The sequence below is a fragment of the Schistocerca serialis genome, chromosome 3 (genome assembly GCF_023864345.2).
Source record: "Schistocerca serialis cubense isolate TAMUIC-IGC-003099 chromosome 3, iqSchSeri2.2, whole genome shotgun sequence".
NCBI classification, from domain to species: Eukaryota; Metazoa; Arthropoda; class Insecta; order Orthoptera; family Acrididae; genus Schistocerca; species Schistocerca serialis.
The window spans coordinates 996212911-996230846 of record NC_064640.1 but is presented as its reverse complement, the minus strand read 5'-3'; the positions used below and the strand labels follow the sequence as shown (position 1 = coordinate 996230846).

Genomic DNA, 17936 nt, shown 5'->3' with positions numbered 1-17936 from the left:
CGCACTTTTTACCGTGACCTGTGGTACTGCTGCTTTCACTCCTAACTGACACGAAAGCCTCACGCCACAAGCCCGAAGTGAGGGACTCAGTGCTACGAGAGTTAATGGACAGATACCGCGTGTATCGACTCCGTACCAGCAATCCACACGGATCACTTCTCGTTATCAGACAGACTCGCAACCTACAAGTCGGTAGGGAACTCTGAGGGCAGACTTTCCAGTCATGATTGTATATTTTAATATGTATATTTTAATATGAAGAGTCTTAGTTTCTGCACTGTGCAGCTTATTAAGTTAAGGATGAGGTGTTAGCTGTAGCAATTTGCTAGGCTACGGAAAACAGTTTCAGTTAACCTATGAAGGAAATTTACTCAACGTGATATTCCACTTAAGAAAGGAAGATGGCAGACTAGCGTCCACTGTAACGTTCCTTTCCTTATTGGTAGTTAAAAGTGAGAGAAATATTCAAATTAATAAAAAAATATTCTGCGCATTATTATGAGTTTGCCACGGGAAGGACGCATTACAAATGCGATGCCACGGTGTGGTTAGTATCCTTACGCACATCTACATACATATAAATAATCCTTTTAGTATACTGGACCATTAATATTTTTTAACCTTCAGGCCAACGCTGTTACATTCTTTCGATGTATGAGACCCTGGTTGTAACTGAAATTGTCGACAACCGCAGTTTGAAGGCTCGTTGACTGTAAAACACTACCGTGAATAATCGACCGGTCTTCGTAAAAGCGGATCTACAGGTCCGACCTGTGGAGAACAATATACTTAAAAGGCACAACGCGATAAGCAGTCGTTCATTTTCTTTCAAATAACGTGACCGCCATTTCGTGATACATCTACCTCAAAAACATAAAATCATCAAAGAAATTCAATGTGGTAATATTAAAAGCTTCACTACAATAACTGCAGACGCCGATATTTATCAATGATAATCTTATTATTCCATAAAAAATATATAACATAGGGATTTCGGCAACCTACCTCTTAGTACATCGAATGTCAAAACAGAAGTGAATTATAAGAAGAGAAAGTCTCCGTTTCTTTACAAAACCGCCTGGTTTTTTCGAAAAATTAATTTTGTTTTTCCTACAGAGGTTTCCTTTTACGTTTCATAAATATAGGCTCTGAGTTTTTCATTAACATCCGTTAGTTAATCATTGACATTATATATATTATTCGTGATACAAGAGTTTTTAAGATTTTAAAGTTTCCTTCTGTAAGATACCCTTCAGTGACCTTCTGAATTCTGGAAGCTACCGTATAACAGAATCTCAGTTCTAGCATTAGGCTGAAATTGGGGTGGTTACTTGACTAGATTACGCACAGATTCCTTCGTTCACACATACGTACAAGTTAACAAAAACTGACTATTTAGAGCAAAAAGTTTGTGCCTTTAGTGATTCGTTCCAGAAGTGTGGAAATATTTTGTCCTTGGTCCGGACTGATATTTTGGTTTGTTCACCAATTTGGACTCGTGTTGAAAAAACCGGACTTAAAAACACCAATCTTTAGACTTTCTTACTTTCAATGTTTTTGATTACATGACTTTCAGTAACTGGTACATTTTGTAGCTGAAAAGCGCCGTGGAACAAGTGCTCAGTTTGTAAAAAGACAAAGAATAATTTTAGTATTTTTAGTTGCAAGATAACAAGAATCAACTTTTGAATCGGTTTTATTGATGTATATTCTTCTACCGTGGTACGCGAGAGTTTTAGCACCAGCTTCATGAATTGTATGTTGTTAAGCATCGCTTAAATGTAAAATTATAATAAATAAACAGCTGTATGTTACAATAAAAACCACCTTCAAAGACGTAATATTAAGAGCTAGAACATATTGCTGCATTCATAAATACTCCCTTTAACTCAGGAAGATCACTGAAGATTTTTCTTCACAGGGAATTTTACACGTTCCCTGTTTTAACTTGTGTGCACATGTGCCTTTTTCTGACGAACGTTCTTGGCCTGACGTAGAGGGAAACGACTTCGTGACACATTTCTGGAATCTTTGAAGGTATTGTAGAAATTATCTTTTGCATCACTCCTCCACACGTCGCCCATGAAAACTGCAAAGTATCACTTCAAACCTCATTATTTTATTGAACCACTCAACTGAAGGGGAAGTGAGCCCATCCCTGGAGATTACGGAGGTCCTGTCATCGGGAGTGATATAATCTGAATCCGGAAGAAGTTTCTCAGAGACTGGACCCAAGAAACTGTCAACGTAACATCGAATCTGGCCTCGTGTGGAAAACTGTCTAATTTGTTGTTTTATTGAAGGAAAAAACTGAGATGAGTAGTAAAAGATATCCTCTAAATTCCCGTTACACGTTAAATCACGCAAATCTAAAGACTATAAATTCAATTAAATACTTAGGGTTCACAATTACGAATAACTTAAATTGGAACGATCACATAGATAATGTTGAGGGAGAGAAAGCAAGAAAAAGTCTGTGATTTATTGGCAAAACACTTAGAAAATGCAACAGATCTATTAAAGAGACTGCTTGCACTGCGCCTATACGCCCTCTTCTTGAGTACTGCCGTGTAGCGCGGGATCCGCATCAGATGGGATTAACGGAGGACCTCGAGAAGGTTCAGAGAAAGGCAGCTTGTTTTGCATTGCCGCGAAACAGGGGCGAGAGTGACACGGATATATGATATGCAAATTGGGAAGGATATCATTAAAACAAAGCCTTTTTTCGTTGCAGCAGGATCTTCTCATGAAATTTCCGTCACCAACTTTGTCCTTCGAATTGGAAAGTATTTTACTGGCGCCCACCTACATAGGGAGAAATGAGTAGCGGAATAAAATGAGAGAAATTGGAGTTCATACAGAAATATTTAAGTGCTCGCTTTTCCCTCGCGCTGTTTGTGAGTGGAATAATGTAATAATACTTTATCCTTTCGTGAAATTTTCAAAAAAGAAAAACTGTAGTAGTAATAATACTGAATTTGTAATGTATAAAACATAAGATGACATAATGTACGACCTGCTATTAACACAGGCAGCGCGCCTTCACTTGACGAATAAATAAATAATAAATAAATGCCCTTACTCTCGTAACGTCATAACCGACACGAAAATCACCTGCATGGCGTTACATGACAAGTGTTCGCCTATGCCATTTCGTACTAGGATACACCTTGTCCCTCATTAGCGTTCTGAAAAGTGAAAAAGTTCAGGGTGACAAGTTAATTTGTGCATAGCCCGACTGATGACTGGGTGAAGAAACCGAGCAGGTGCATTTATTTTACGTGCCCGTCAATCACTAGTACCATAATGCACGTCTTCTAATATTTACTCTTGCGAGTGGGTGCGATACCATGGCCGGTAGATTCCCTTCCTCCACTCCTACCTCCCAAACCTAATCTGCAAGAAGGTTAGTTACTTGGAAATTGTAAGGGTCATTTTGTACGACAAATCGTAATGATTTTGAACGAGTCATTTTTCATTCACGTCGCTGACTGATTTCTAAACGGGACGTAGCTACATGATGGACATTTATAGCTGTGTTTCCGTGCCTCAATCTGCAAAAACTGAACGCTTAGAGGATCGCTTAGCTGTCCATCTGCGTCTCTGTCTGTCTATCTACCATTCCGACTCTTAGCAACCATTTTTCTCAGGAATCAGTAGATGACTCAAGTTCAAATTTATGTCACGTATCAAGGTCTATGATCCCTTGGCAGTGTACAAATTTCAAGCTTCTAAGTCCAATTCAATCAAATGATACCGCTATTTGTCTCACACATTTTTCAACCTGTACAACCTCGGTGTCTGGCTAGCGTATACGGTTGGTAACAAAACATGCTAGATACCGGGTTCGAAGCCATCCACTCCTTAAACTTTTGAACAACAGTCATCGGCAATGGCGGCCAAAGACTTCATGCATAAGAAGACGCCCTCATTCTGCCAATGATCTTGTCAAAGAGGGTGGAGGAGCGGGAGGAGTTTATGGGCATTCTCTTGGGCGGCCCTGTCCACCGCCCCAAAAGAACATAAACGAATTGAGGCGGCCAAGGCGAAACAGGCAACCACCCTCTTCATTAAGTCAACATCCAACCAAGACTCCAAAGCGGTGAGACAAACACTGACCCAGCACATTAATCCAAGGCAGGACAATTTACACATCAAGTCGATAAGGAATACAAAAACAGCGGTCATAGTCGAGGCAGCCACACAGGAAGATTGCCGAAAAATAATCGAAAAAGCAAAGGACATCGACAACATTACCTGTGAAGGGCCCAGAAAGAGAAAACCCCTAGTCGCGATCTATCGGGTGTCCGACACAATTACTGACAAAGACTTCTTAGAGTGCCTCTATGACCAAAACCTAAGTGACGACTTCTCGAAAGACGACTTTGACAGCGAGGTCAAAATAAGATTTCGAACAGGACCCAAGGGCAGGGGTTACAACCATCAGGTCCTTGAAGTCCCACCGAAATTATACTGGTACCTAACAAAAAAGGGCAAAGTGTACGTAGATTATCAATCACTAACTGTCAGGGATTTCACAGCCGTTAGCCAGTGTTACAACTGCTGTGACATTGGGCACACAACGAAAGGGTGCACCGAACAAGCCGCTATCTGCTCAAGGTGCGGTAAGAAGGGCCATAAACGTGCCGAGTGCCGAGCCAAGGAGGCCATCGACTGCATCCCCTGTCACAACAGGAATCGAAGGTGCAACAAAAGCAAGGGAGGTGCTTGTCAAACGTACAAACAACTCCTAGACCGCCTAATTGACAGCACAGACTATGGAAACTAGCAATCCCTCAAGTCCAACCGGTGGGAGACATAAACCTACCCAAGCACAGACGCACCCATACAAAGCACCCTCGACAATAAATCGCAATCATCAGCGTGCCATAACTTGGCGTAAGAGGCAGAAACTTCTCCCTGACGACTACCCAAATGACGGCTACATCCCAGGACTGTCACACAACACGAACTTGGAAGACAGCCACTATGCAACCATCGAATTCATAGACGACCTCACGTTAACTGGACAGATACCATCAGACGCAGCCAAACTAATCAAGAGACAAATCCTGCATTGGATAACTTTCCATACGACGCTAATGAACAGAATTGACGAACTACAAGACGAATTAATAGTAACAAGCATTACATCCTCACACAACCAAGACAACCATGACACATATAACCAACCGCAGCAACATCACAAAAGCACGACGCCGAAGAACCAAGACTACACTTCTATTCCAGTGCGCCCCCGTACCTACGACACCAAAAAATGCGAGGGGCGCATAAAGCCTGTCAGATTTGTACAAGGTAAACCCCAAAGAAACAGACGTACTAGACATCCAAATCAACAAGACTGGCATACTGACGAAAGACCAACACACTGACAACACCACTCATCATCTGCAAAACAAACGAAAGATATGGCACACTGACATACCCACAGAAGACGACGATGACATATACTGCTGCCCTTACGCCAATGAGTGCAGCGTACACAATCATCAAAGTAACAAGACCACCCCTGGGCAACCTGAAGCGACACCCGAAAGAGCCAACAGCACACGTGTGACAGAAACATCCAAGGAGTCTAAACAACCGAAACGCGAGGGGAAAGTAGTTGCGTGTGACGATAATTTCCGACAACCGCGGACGCCTCCACCCAGTGCCACAAAAGTTCCTTCTACAGGCGACCCCGGCCCCCTCTCATCACCCAAGTCCGTGTCTGCAAGAGGAACACCAGCACCACCAGCTGCTCCCCCTGCGCACACCAACAGCAGCATCAACAAAGCACCCATCGCAGAGGGGCAGCGTGTAGCTGCCACTCAGCCACGACACCCCAAGACGGCGCAGACGCCGACACCCGCTGCCACCACCAGCGATTTTAATTATAACAACGTAGATTTAAACTTAAAATTAAGTAGATTAGAAAAAAGGGAGCTCTTCGAAACAGCGCAAAGAATGATCATTAGGCTATACCACCCCCATGGCAACTCAGTCTGCTTTCGTACAACGGAGCAGACGGACAGAATAATCCTGAAAACAGAGAACATCCCCACGGACTCAGATAGTCTGCTAGACCTACTCCTGCAGGTTTGCGCTCGCAGAGAAGAAAAATTTGATCTCGAAAAATTATACAAGGATCACGTTAGGGCCTATGGAAGGACCTACTTCGATTTCAGTCAAACAGGAAGTAAGTGCTACGTTCACGTGAAGCATCCGATCTGAGGGTTGCTCAACTGAACGCCATGAGAAGCACACACGTCAGTCTGGAACTTCCACAGGTCCTGAATGAGCTAAACTGCGATATCCTGTGCATACAGGAGCCATATACGAAACAAGGCCATATCACCAATATCCCCACCCACGCGATATCAATATCGGGTAAGGCAGACTGCAAGGCGTCAGTCATAATCCTCAACACAGACATTCACCCAGTTAAAATAACGGAATTATGCACAGAACACGTTGCTACAGTGGAGATTACGTACAGGGGCGATACATGGGTCGTTGCATCGATTTATGCTCAATACAGCCATTGCATTAATCCCTTTGCAAATGCTATCAGAAAAATTGCACAATACGCCGGCAATAAAAAATTATTAATCTGTGCAGATATTAATGCAAAATCCACTCTATGGCACTCCAACAGAACAGATGACAGAGGACGAATAATCAATGACGTAATACATGAAAATGGACTGAACGTCATCAACGAGGAAGGACACCATCCTACATTCACAGGGCATGACGGCTCCTCATCCAACATAGACATCACCCTTGCAAATAACGCCGCGACTACCTACATACTAGACTGGACGGTACATGACCACATTACCACGAGTGACCATAATGTTATCACACTAACTCTACAGAAGACAGCAAACAACAACACTGCAACACAACCCAGAAGACTGCTCTTTCATAGGACAGACTGGGACACAGTAAGACACAAGATACAGGAACAATCACTGCAGAACATCAGAGGCAGTGTTGACTACAGAGCACACAAGTTAACAGAAATCATTACACACATACAAAACACCTGCATCCCCACATCACGCAAAACAAAACAGCAGACCAGCCCTTGGACAGCACACCTAACACAACTCAAGCAGGACACCAGACGTAGACGCAGAATCTACCAAAGGGCAATCTCAGACAGAGAAAGACAAGTAAGACTACATGAATACCGGCTTGCCAAGGACAGATACAAACAAGAACTAAATAAGACTAGAAAAGACCAATGGAATGACTACGTAGCAAGACAAACACAACTTAACATATGGGGGGAACCTTACAAGATCGTGACCGAAAAAATCAAGAGCCCACTGGTTCTGGGAACGCTACGACAGGATGACGGGGTGATGACTAAAGGATGGAGAGGCACAGCGGAGTACCTGCTAGGCAAACTCCTTCCTGACGACATCGCCACCACAGACACACCTGAACAAGCAGCATTGAGACGAGAACTTACCACAGCCTACACCACACCAACCGTCACCTGTCCGTTTGCGCAGGAAGAGGTGGCGATAGCGATCTCAGAACTTAAAAATAAGAAAGCGCCTGGACCAGATGGTATCCACTCTGAGGTACTAAAACAGATAGCACCGCAGATCACCCCATACCTCACAACACTGCTGAACGACGCATTAAGGCTAGGCCGTGTGCCTGCAGTGTGGAAAGCCTCTAGGGCGGTCATCATCAAAAAAGCACCAGACAAAGACCCCTCAGAACCCAAATCATACAGACCCATATGCCTCATCAATACACTCGCTAAAACACAAGAAAAACTCCTTTGCAAAAGATTACAAACACATCGCACACTTCGGGGACTGACACCACACCAATATGGCTTTCGGGAAGGAAAGTCTATTGACGATGCAATCAACAAAGCACTTCAAATTGTACACAACACACCTACAAAGTACACACTAGCCATTATGATTGACATCTCTGGTGCATTTGACAATCTATGGTGGCCGGCCCTCTTCAAGAGGCTCAGACACCTGCAGGTACCGGAATCCCTGTACAACAGTCTTGTAGACTACTGCAGGGACAGAACAGTCGCTTGGCACATGGACGACAAGAAAGTAATCAAACGCATTACCAAAGGTTGTCCACAAGGATCGATCTGCGGCCCCATCTTCTGGGACATAATGTTAGAACCGCTCCTAGAATTACTTGAGGAGCACAATGCGACAGATGGAGTTGTCGCTTACGCTGACGACCTGCTTGTGGCAGTGTCAGCAAACAACCGTGCCCAGCTAGAAGACAGAGCCAATGATACACTCAAAACAATTACACAATGGTGCACAGACAACAAGCTCAAGGTAGCAGAAAATAAAACAACTTACACACTACTAAAGGGCATCCTGCATAGGAACCCAGCAGTCAAAATCGGGGACACAAACATTAAAAGATCAAAAGTAACACGCTACCTTGGAGTCTACATAGACGAACGGTTGAACTTCCACGAACACATACGAATATCCACGGACAAAGCAGAAAAAATACTGCACAAACTGGCAAGGCTAAACTCGAAACAATACAGACTACCACTGTCAGTCATACGAACATATCATTGCGCTCTCTTCGAGTCGGTACTACGTTTTGCTGCCAGCACGTGGGCCCATAGACTCAGCCTATCCACTAACAGAACCGCCGTACGGCGGGGGCAAAGAAGCATTCTGCTTCGACTAACAGGGGCCTTCAACACAACCTCAGTCGACGCACTTTGCGTCGTGATGGGAATCTTCCCAATAGACGTAACCATAAGATACCGTGCGGCAAGGTACTGGCTAAAGATGGGGAAACTAGACCAGGTTCGGCAGATCACTGGTGTACCATATGCTACATCACGTCAACTCAAAGCATGGCGTGTGGATACCTGGCAGAGCGAGTGGGCTAACAGCGATAAGGGCCGACGAGTCTATAGCTTTTTCCCTGACATCAAAGAACGATTAAGACTGAAGCATATCGATCCTAGCCGCGGTATGGTACATTTTCTGACAGGCCACGGCCCTTATCCCACGCACCTGAGCCGCATGAGTCTGCAGCAGACTACCAGATGCACATGTGGGGAAGAAGGCTCCCCAGAACACACTGTCCTATTCTGCGGGCAACGCACAAACATTAGACACACACTACACATTACCCGGCAGAATACCCAAGATGAAATATACACCATTCTACGAGACCCAGACCTATGTGACAAACTTAATACACTAACTGACGAAATATCCAGGTCTCTGTATACCGAATATCTAAACAATAGACCATTCAGAAGGCAAGGCCGGGGACGCAGACCACAGAGTGCCCATGAGATGGATAGCAGTACAAACACCTCGGGCGAAGACACAGATGTTGAGATAAGCCATGTCGACGACCCATTGTGGCAACCTGCGTATGAGTAGTCTAGGTACCTGAACAACATCCAACACTAAAGAACACACACATGCACACAAAATCACAAATGAGTAATAGTCAAAAGCCAGGCACTTACCCCAGGGACCTACGCATCCTGGCGAGAAGCAACACCCAGCCTGGATGGAGGGATCTTAACTGTGGTTCCCCTTAGCTGGGCCCAACCCGACGGATACTTAACGTAGATCGGGGAAAACCACCGTCCAGGCTGAGTTGCCACGTAACCAGGAGGCGGGAACTGGTCTTACATGCACATGTACACACATACACACACACACGCACATAGCACATATATACAAGAACACACACAAGAGGATATGCAGTCAAAGGTGACATGACACCTGTAAACAAGGGTTAACTCCAAGATAGGCACCTACCATACGAACCTACGCCTCCCGACGTGAGGCAACACTGGGCCTGGATGGAAGGATCTTAATTGTGGTTCCCCTTAGCTGGGCCCAACCCGACAGATACACAATGTAGATCGGGGAAAACCACCGTCCAGGCTGAGTTGCCATATAGCCGGGAGGTGCCAATCATTCATCAAGCGAGAACTTGTCTGACAAGCACACACACATACCCACAACCACACATAATGACACAAACACAGACCTAAACAAATTCAATAAAATCACTCCATCTAGACTAGTTAATATTTAATTTTGCACTATGTAAGTAGTAATAAGCTAATTAAGTATACAAGTACATATGTGAACTGTGAGTGGCGGCCAGCGTCTTGAAGGTCATTCCAAGACCCTGACCGCAACCCACACATAGGTGGTGGTAATTTCTCTATCCTTTTCTTTCCTATCTTTCTGTTTACTCCTTCTTAAATTCAAAATGAAATTGTTTTCCATTTCCGTATTATTCATATTATTTGTAATGTATCTAAAAGCTGCACAACGAACAAAAACGAACAAATAACGTAAAAGCCCGCCTCCACGTGGCAAGACTTGGGCAACAGTGTGAGTGGGATCGGGAACAGGGGAGGTAACTCACATAACCACTCCTGGGCCCGAGCCCAGTCACAGTGGCTAAGAGGCTTAATACGACCCACCATAAGCAATTAGAAGGTGGGTCAATAAATAAAGAGCAGCAAGTGAAAAAAAAAAAAAATTCTCTTGGGCTCAGAGTGAGAAACTGACCCTAAAAGCGAAAGAATTAGCAATGATCAACGGTATGCGGATGCCGGAGGTTCAAATGGTTCAAATGGCTCTGAGCACTATGGGACTTAACATCTATGGTCATCAGTCCCCTAGAACTTAGAACTACTTAAACCTAACCAACCTAAGGACATCACACAACACCCAGTCATCACGAGGCATAGAAAATCCCTGACCCCGCCGGGAATCGAACCCGGGCGCGGGAAGGGAGAACGCTACCGCACGACCACGAGCTGTGGACGATGCCGGAGGCAATGGAAACCACTGCATTAAGACAAGTAACGTGTATCCACAGGACACGTGGCCTGTAATTGAAAAGTGTCATGATGATCTCTCCACTAGTAAAAGGTCCCGGACTATTCCCCCACTCAGATCTGCGGGGGGGGGGGGGGGGCACTGCCGAGGGGAAGGTGACCGCGAGAAAAAGATTAAGTAACCGACGACGGAAAGATAACGTTCTACGCGTCAGGGCGTGGGATGTCACAAGTTTTGGACGTGGTAGGGAAGTAAGAAAATCTGAAACTCGAGATGCTAAGGCTCGGTCTAGATATAGAGGGCGCCAGTGAAGTGAAATGGATAGAAGAGAAGAATTTCTGGTCAGATGAATATAGGGTAATATCAACAGCATGAGAAGACGGTATAACTGAGTAGGATTCATTACGAATAGGAAGGTAGGGCAGAGAGAGAGTTACTGTGAGCTTTTCAGTGACAATCTGCCTTTGGCAGCGGAGCAGCTGGGACCTGTTTACGTCGCGGTTGCAAAGCGCTCCAGGAAGCGGCGACGTTTACAAAAAAAAAATGGCTCTGAGCACTATGGGACTTAACTGCTGAGGTCATCAGTCCCCTAGAACTTTGAACTACTTAAACCAAACTAACCTAAGGACATCACACACATCCATGCCCGAGGTAGGATTCGAACCTGCGACCGTAGCAGTGGCGCGGTTCCAGACTGTAGCGTCTAGAACCGCTCGGTCACCCCGGCCGGCGGCGAAGTTTACACCAGCGGTACTCGTGTGTGTTATTTGTTTGAACAATAGAATTGGCAGATAAGTTTCAAAATCACGGTAAAGTTTACGTTCTCTAATGAACACGCAAGACCGTAAGCATTTGAAATAGAACTTTTCTTGAGAGATTAGGTGCATATTATTTACAGGGAACTCATTGGAATTTGTATATTAATCGTGTACAGCACAGTTTATGTCAAGCGGGTGGACGACACAGCATGTGAAGCCGCCAAACGAGGATTCCCGTTCCGAGACTGTCGATGGTCATATTAACGTTGTTTTAGTGGCTAGTGTGGAACGTGGCGAGCACAGTATTCGAATCTTCGAAGTGCCCTTCGAAGTTCCTGAATCACTGATTTCATACATATGGCAGAATAACTAGTCACACATCCGAACGTTGTGCAAGTTTTTGCACGTATCCAGTACTCAATAATGTTCAACAGGTGCGAATCATCCTTACAAAACATGTGCCCTCCTAATGAAATATAGGCGTTTGTGGAACCATTTTTATGTACGATGGCCAACTCCCGACGTGCTCTGGACGTGGTGGGGAAGGACATCTTCGATCTGAGTGCACAAAGAGGAGTCTCGAGCAACTATCCAGCGGAAGCTTACCGACGCCCGCCGAGCCGCGTCACTACCGCTGACAGTACGACTGCGCCCCGCGACGAGGTCACGCCGAGCTCGGGTCAACGCCGCAGACGACTGAGGGGCGTTCAGGGCACAATGTTGCCGAGATGGTTCTTACTCCATTCCAGCCCCAGACCCTGCCGCTGACAGACCACGAGGACGACTACACGACGAAAGACGCGGAAACTGAAGTGGAGGGGTCGACGGACGCTGTGGCAACGGTGATGCGACAGGAGCTGCAGGATTCGAACGCGCCGGAGTGTCGTAAGAAGCGCCGCCTCCACTCTGGAGGTTCGGCCCCTCCTCGTACTGAGACACCAGATAACTCTGGTGATGAGGACCTGTCTGACACGGACCAGCAGACACCGGACGTCGCATTTGGGCAGTGAAAAGATGCCGTCTCGTTCCGACGAGGCGTCCTCTCGCGCGTCCGTCGATCCTTCAGCAGTGCAGGACGGTGCTGCAGAAAGTGCACGAACGCCGCATACCGGTAGAGCCCCCACGGTAGTGGAGACTGACTGGGCTGAGCTGGACGACGACGTCACCGATGTGGCTCCTCCCCCTGGTGGGGACTTCCACCACTGAGCGCAACTGACGCCACGGGAAGACGTCGGACGGGCAGTCTTCTCAGGACGCGTCATGAGACGACGGGTTTTGGAAATTTCCCCTGTCCAATATTGTGCAAAGATGACGAATGCTCGGACCCAGGCATACCAATTAGAGACAGATAACGTTAATACTATTAGTTACACTGTGAAACAACAGCTTTTCAGGGACATTCTGTATGCGTCAGATGTGCATATGGTGATGGTGCAGCAAATCTGTACTACCGCGTTCCAGGAAGTAGACGGCTACGTCTCCTACACAGTGCCGAACTCGGACAGTGAGAGTGGATGGGCGATACTGGTCCGAGAGGGGATCCTGGCTTACACACCTTTGGAACAAGGATTGGCGATAACAGTTCGTGGTATCCATATTGTCAACGTTTACGCCCACCCATCACAGAAAACAGACGAGCACGTGGGAAATATTATTGGGAAGCGATCGTGCCCTTCTTTACTGGCGAATTCGATCATTTACTGGTGGATGGGGACTTCAGTTGTGTACTGGCGCCAAAATTCGAGCGATGTAAAGGGAAATGGACTTATACAACAATCGGGGCAGAACCCGTGGGAATCGCGACGGATATAAGATTTTTTACTACTCATTCGGCGAGTCGACTCGATGTTTCTGTTGGGCTACGAGATAAGGAGGTCAATGATGAACGATATCCACTGCCTGCATGGACTATCTAGTTTATCTGTGTATCATCTCCCATCCTCAGAAATACGTGTGGAGATGCCGCGGCACATGAAAGCTCAGTTCGTCACTGTTGGCGGGCACCGAATGTCGTCAGGAAGTCGAGGATGTGTGGGCGACGTAACAACGCCGGGCTCTAGCATACCCCTCGGTGCTTGTCTTGTGGTCAGCATGTGTTAAACAGATGATACGACGAGTTCTTATACAATACGATCAGGATAAGACGAGGTGGATGCAGAAGACTCTTGATTATTATTGCACAATGCTTCGTAAGTTGTCATTTCAGGATCCCTCTTCAAAATATCGTGCAGACGTTCGACGTGCCGAGGCACGCATCCTCGCGTGACAACGACTGGAAGTCACCCTGATCCGGGCAAGGTGTCTAGGCAACATCGCTGGGGAACGCGCCTCGACATATCATGTGTCGCGAGAACGCAAACGCTACCGCCGATCATTAGTCACAGATCTTCGTGAGTCAGAGGGACATCAACTGACGACATTTCGGTTGGATTTTTTGAGCATCTCTGCCACCTCTTTGCCGACTCACCGACGGCTCACGGGGTTGACAGTTGATGGTCGGGGAGACGACATTGCTGTTGAAGGTGGTCTGAGATAACCAGTTATAGACGTCGGATGCCGATGCCACGTGTATACGGATGGTGTTAACTCCATTAGTGACAGCTAAGTCCTGAAGAAGGTCCTCTGAAGCACCGAAACTGGTAGCCACAAAATAAATGACATCGTAACGGCGGCTGTAGGTGTTACATTTTACTACACTATTTTTTATCGTCAGTTGTGAGCCAAATGGCGGTTCCATCAGTCTTCATCTCCGCAGTTAGGAGCTGCGTCAAAGATGATGGTAAACTGTCGGGAAGCAGTCTCGTCTCACATTGACAACTTAGTCCGACTAGGGTGCCCGCTTTCAGTGTTGCTCTCTGCGATAGCACTGGAGCCGCCGACGCACGTTATGCGACTCTGTCTCACTGGAACAACGCTGCACGAGAGCTCATTCGCCTGTCGTGTCTACGCACACCACCTGATACTCCTCGTCCGCTCAGGACACGAAGTGCGACAGGCTGTCGGGCATCTCAGAACTTACGGGATGGCGGCAGGTGGTGACGTTAACGTGACAATCTCCTGAATACTACACACTGTACGAGGCACGGACGACGTGCCGCGACCGTTGCGCACGGTGGAAACGCTGCTATACCTAAGGATCGCATTTACTCGTTCTTTTCGCCGGTCAGCGGCGGCGAGTTGTCGGCGGCAGTTTCATAATGTCTGATTGTCCATACGCAACGCTTCGTTGACAGCCGTTCACCTCGCGTCACGGCCGCCACATTTAGCGAAGATCCTGCCGATGCCGAAGGGTATCGCGTACGGCCGCACGGCTTCCTTTGTGTAATATGTCAGCACTGGGATATTATTTAAGATCAGTTATGACACGTTAACACTATCGTCCCGGCACGGTGGCCTCAAACTTACAAAAGTGCACATCAAAGCTTTGGCACTCAATCTGCGAGCAGTACTTCGGAATTGGCAACAGCGAAAAGACACCATTACGTCATCTCTGGTACACGAATTTCTTCCGCCGTCGTTCGAACCTGCCACAGAGGTGGACAATATCTCGGCTTCAATTGCACACATTTTGTGGATTACAGTAATGTTCATCTGAAAGTATGTTCCGTGGGAACGCCCACGACTCAGGAGATCTATCGCTACCGGATGAGTCTCCACGGGCGCGACGTCATGGAAATCAGACACCCAACTGGAGCCTCACAGCATACCTGGCGCGCAGTGTGTACGCCGCTACTGTCAACGGCTGCGTCATCGCCATACGTGTATCTTCATCAGCCGAAAAACCGTGACACTGGACCGGCTGTGCACCATTCGTATGGCCACAGTGTCGGAGGACGTTTGGATGCTGACGCGTTTTCTTTCTTTCTTTCTTTTTTTACCGGACACGACGTTCATTCCGAAACATAAGACGCATTTAGTCAAGTGCATCGCTGGACATTCGAAGCAATACATGTTTGCGCGAGATGTATTGTCTGTGATGGGTTATTGGATATACCTACAACAACATCAGGAGCTCAGGTTGTCACACGAAATGTAGAACTTACTTTGCCAACTATCTGGGAAGGCTGTTCCACAATCCACCCGACAGCTCGGGTGTCTCACGAATGAGACGACTGCATAATGCTTGCGAGTCCTACGAACGATGGTAGGCAGATATATCCGTAAAGTTCCACTAAATAGTTGCCACCCAAAATAGGGGTGCTGCCCCACTAGGAGGGATAATTAAGTTTACCCAGCTGGACGCAAGATTTAATGATACATCACCGCGTGCTGCTGGGAGTGTGACACAGGTGACTGTTGTCTTTTGACTCCCGCCCCTGATGGCGATAGCCACTTGCCATTCCATTTCGTTGTATTAAAATAATAAAATAAATGAAGCAGTGCAAGGAGTATAAATAAAAAACGACTTTCTTACTTCGAAGCTGGTAACGCGACCGCTCGTGGAAAAAGAAGAGTTTAAGGCTCGAGCGCTGGTCGCATTCATAGCTGTATTCACAACTGCGATCACATTCCAGTAGGGATATTTTTTGAAGGTTGGCAAAACGCTTTTAAAACTTGTAAGGAACTAAATAAACGGTCGCACAAAATCTTAACACACGAACCGCACTGATTCATTGTCTCCTGAAACAGAGGACAGAGCAGCTGGTCCGACGGTTGCAACTCTCTATTTTGATATAACTCACATTCTGTTAAAATTTGAAGTGGGTAACGTCTTTGCTTGGTAATGACAACATTTTCGATTCGGGTTCGAACCCAGACAACGCTTAAATTTTGAATAAAAATTATCATCAGTGGTGGCCAAAGACTTCCTGCAAGACAAGTCACCCATCATACCAGCCAACGACTTTGTAAAAGATGGCGGAAAGCGAAAGAGGTCCAGGGCACTCTTGTCATTGGGGTGGGAACTACCCCTAAATGCGGAAGAATCAGCAACGACCAATGGCATGAGGATGCAGAAGGCAATGGAAACCACAGTATTGGAACAAAGTTCATTCTTTGCCACCCTGCATTGTTGCCAGATGGTCATGACGTCATTCAATATGGCGGATTTTGGCTGGAAGTTTGAATTTTGGCAGGAAGAAGATCAATTCTGCTACCTCCACTAACCTAACTCCCCTTCCCCAGAAAATGGCGGCAAGTTTAAATTCCAACAGGATAATGCACCACACCACGGTTATCTCTACTAAGCTAAGAAAATCACGAGAAAGCAAGGACACTTGTACTAACCTCAGTCACCCGACCGCCACCTACTCCTACAAACTGTTGAATTTTGGCAGTAAAGAAAGTTGACTCGGGGTTTTGCTGCCAACCTAAGAAAATTGCGGGAAACAAAGCTCACCTCCACTAACCTTAGTCACCCGACCACCACCTCTTCCTACGAATTGGTGGGAAAAGGAGCACTGGGCTAGTGGAGAGAGGAAGCAGTCCCCTTTATTTAGTTTGGAGCAATTTATTTAGTGATGGTGTATATTTATCACAGTGATACAGAACACACGCTCTGACATGCTCCACTTCTTACAGACCTGCAAACTACTCCTAGGTAACTCAGGTATAATGCTCTACACAAAGACAGTCGGCATCCCCTTCCTAACAAACGAATGAACTTGCCCGCCACTTTGGACGAAAACTGGTCACTGTGCTTCGGCTACCGTATTCTGCGCGGCCTTTACATGCTACTCTTCCGCCCTCACATTCCACAGTCACCTAACTAATTGCCCCTTGGCGCCAATAGCACATGAGACTGTACAGTTTTGGAGTCCAAACTATTTATCGTCCATGTTTCACTTCCATACATGGCTACACTCCATACAAGTACTTTGAGAAAAGACTTCCTGACACTTAAATCTATACTTGATGTTAATAATTTTTTCTTCTTCAGAAATCCTTTCCTTGCCATTACCAGTCTACGTTTTATATCCTCTCTACTTCGACCATCATTTTGCTCCCCAAATAGCAAAACTCATTTACTACTTTAAGCATCTCATTTCATAAACTAATTACCTCAGCATGACCCGATTTCATTCGGCTACATTCCTTTATCTTCGTTTTGCTTTCCTTGATGTTCATCTTATATCCTCCTTTCAAAATACTGTCCATTCCGTTCAACTGCTCTTCCAAGTCCTTTGCTGTCTCTGACAGAATTATAATGTCATCAGCGAACCTCAAAGTTTTTATTTCTTCTCCATGGATTTTAATACCTACTCAGAACTTTTCTTTTGTTTCATTTACTGCTTGCTCAATACACAGATTGAATAGCATTGGGGAGAGGCTACAACCCTGTCTCATTCCCTTCCCAACCACTGCTTCCCTTTCATGCCCCTCGACTCTT

At 46.1% G+C, this 17936-nt stretch overlaps 1 protein-coding gene across 1 annotated transcript in view; it reads right to left on the bottom strand.

Moving 5' to 3' along the window:
- The window catches only part of LOC126471359 (spidroin-2-like), a 42556-nt gene extending 36752 nt beyond the window's left edge, over positions 1–5804 (bottom strand). Inside the window, exon 1 of the mRNA XM_050099480.1 lies at positions 5694–5804. Coding sequence (XP_049955437.1) covers positions 5694–5804 — 111 coding nt within the window. The remainder of the gene's footprint in view (positions 1–5693) is intronic.
- Between the last annotated feature and the right edge of the window lie 12132 nt (positions 5805–17936).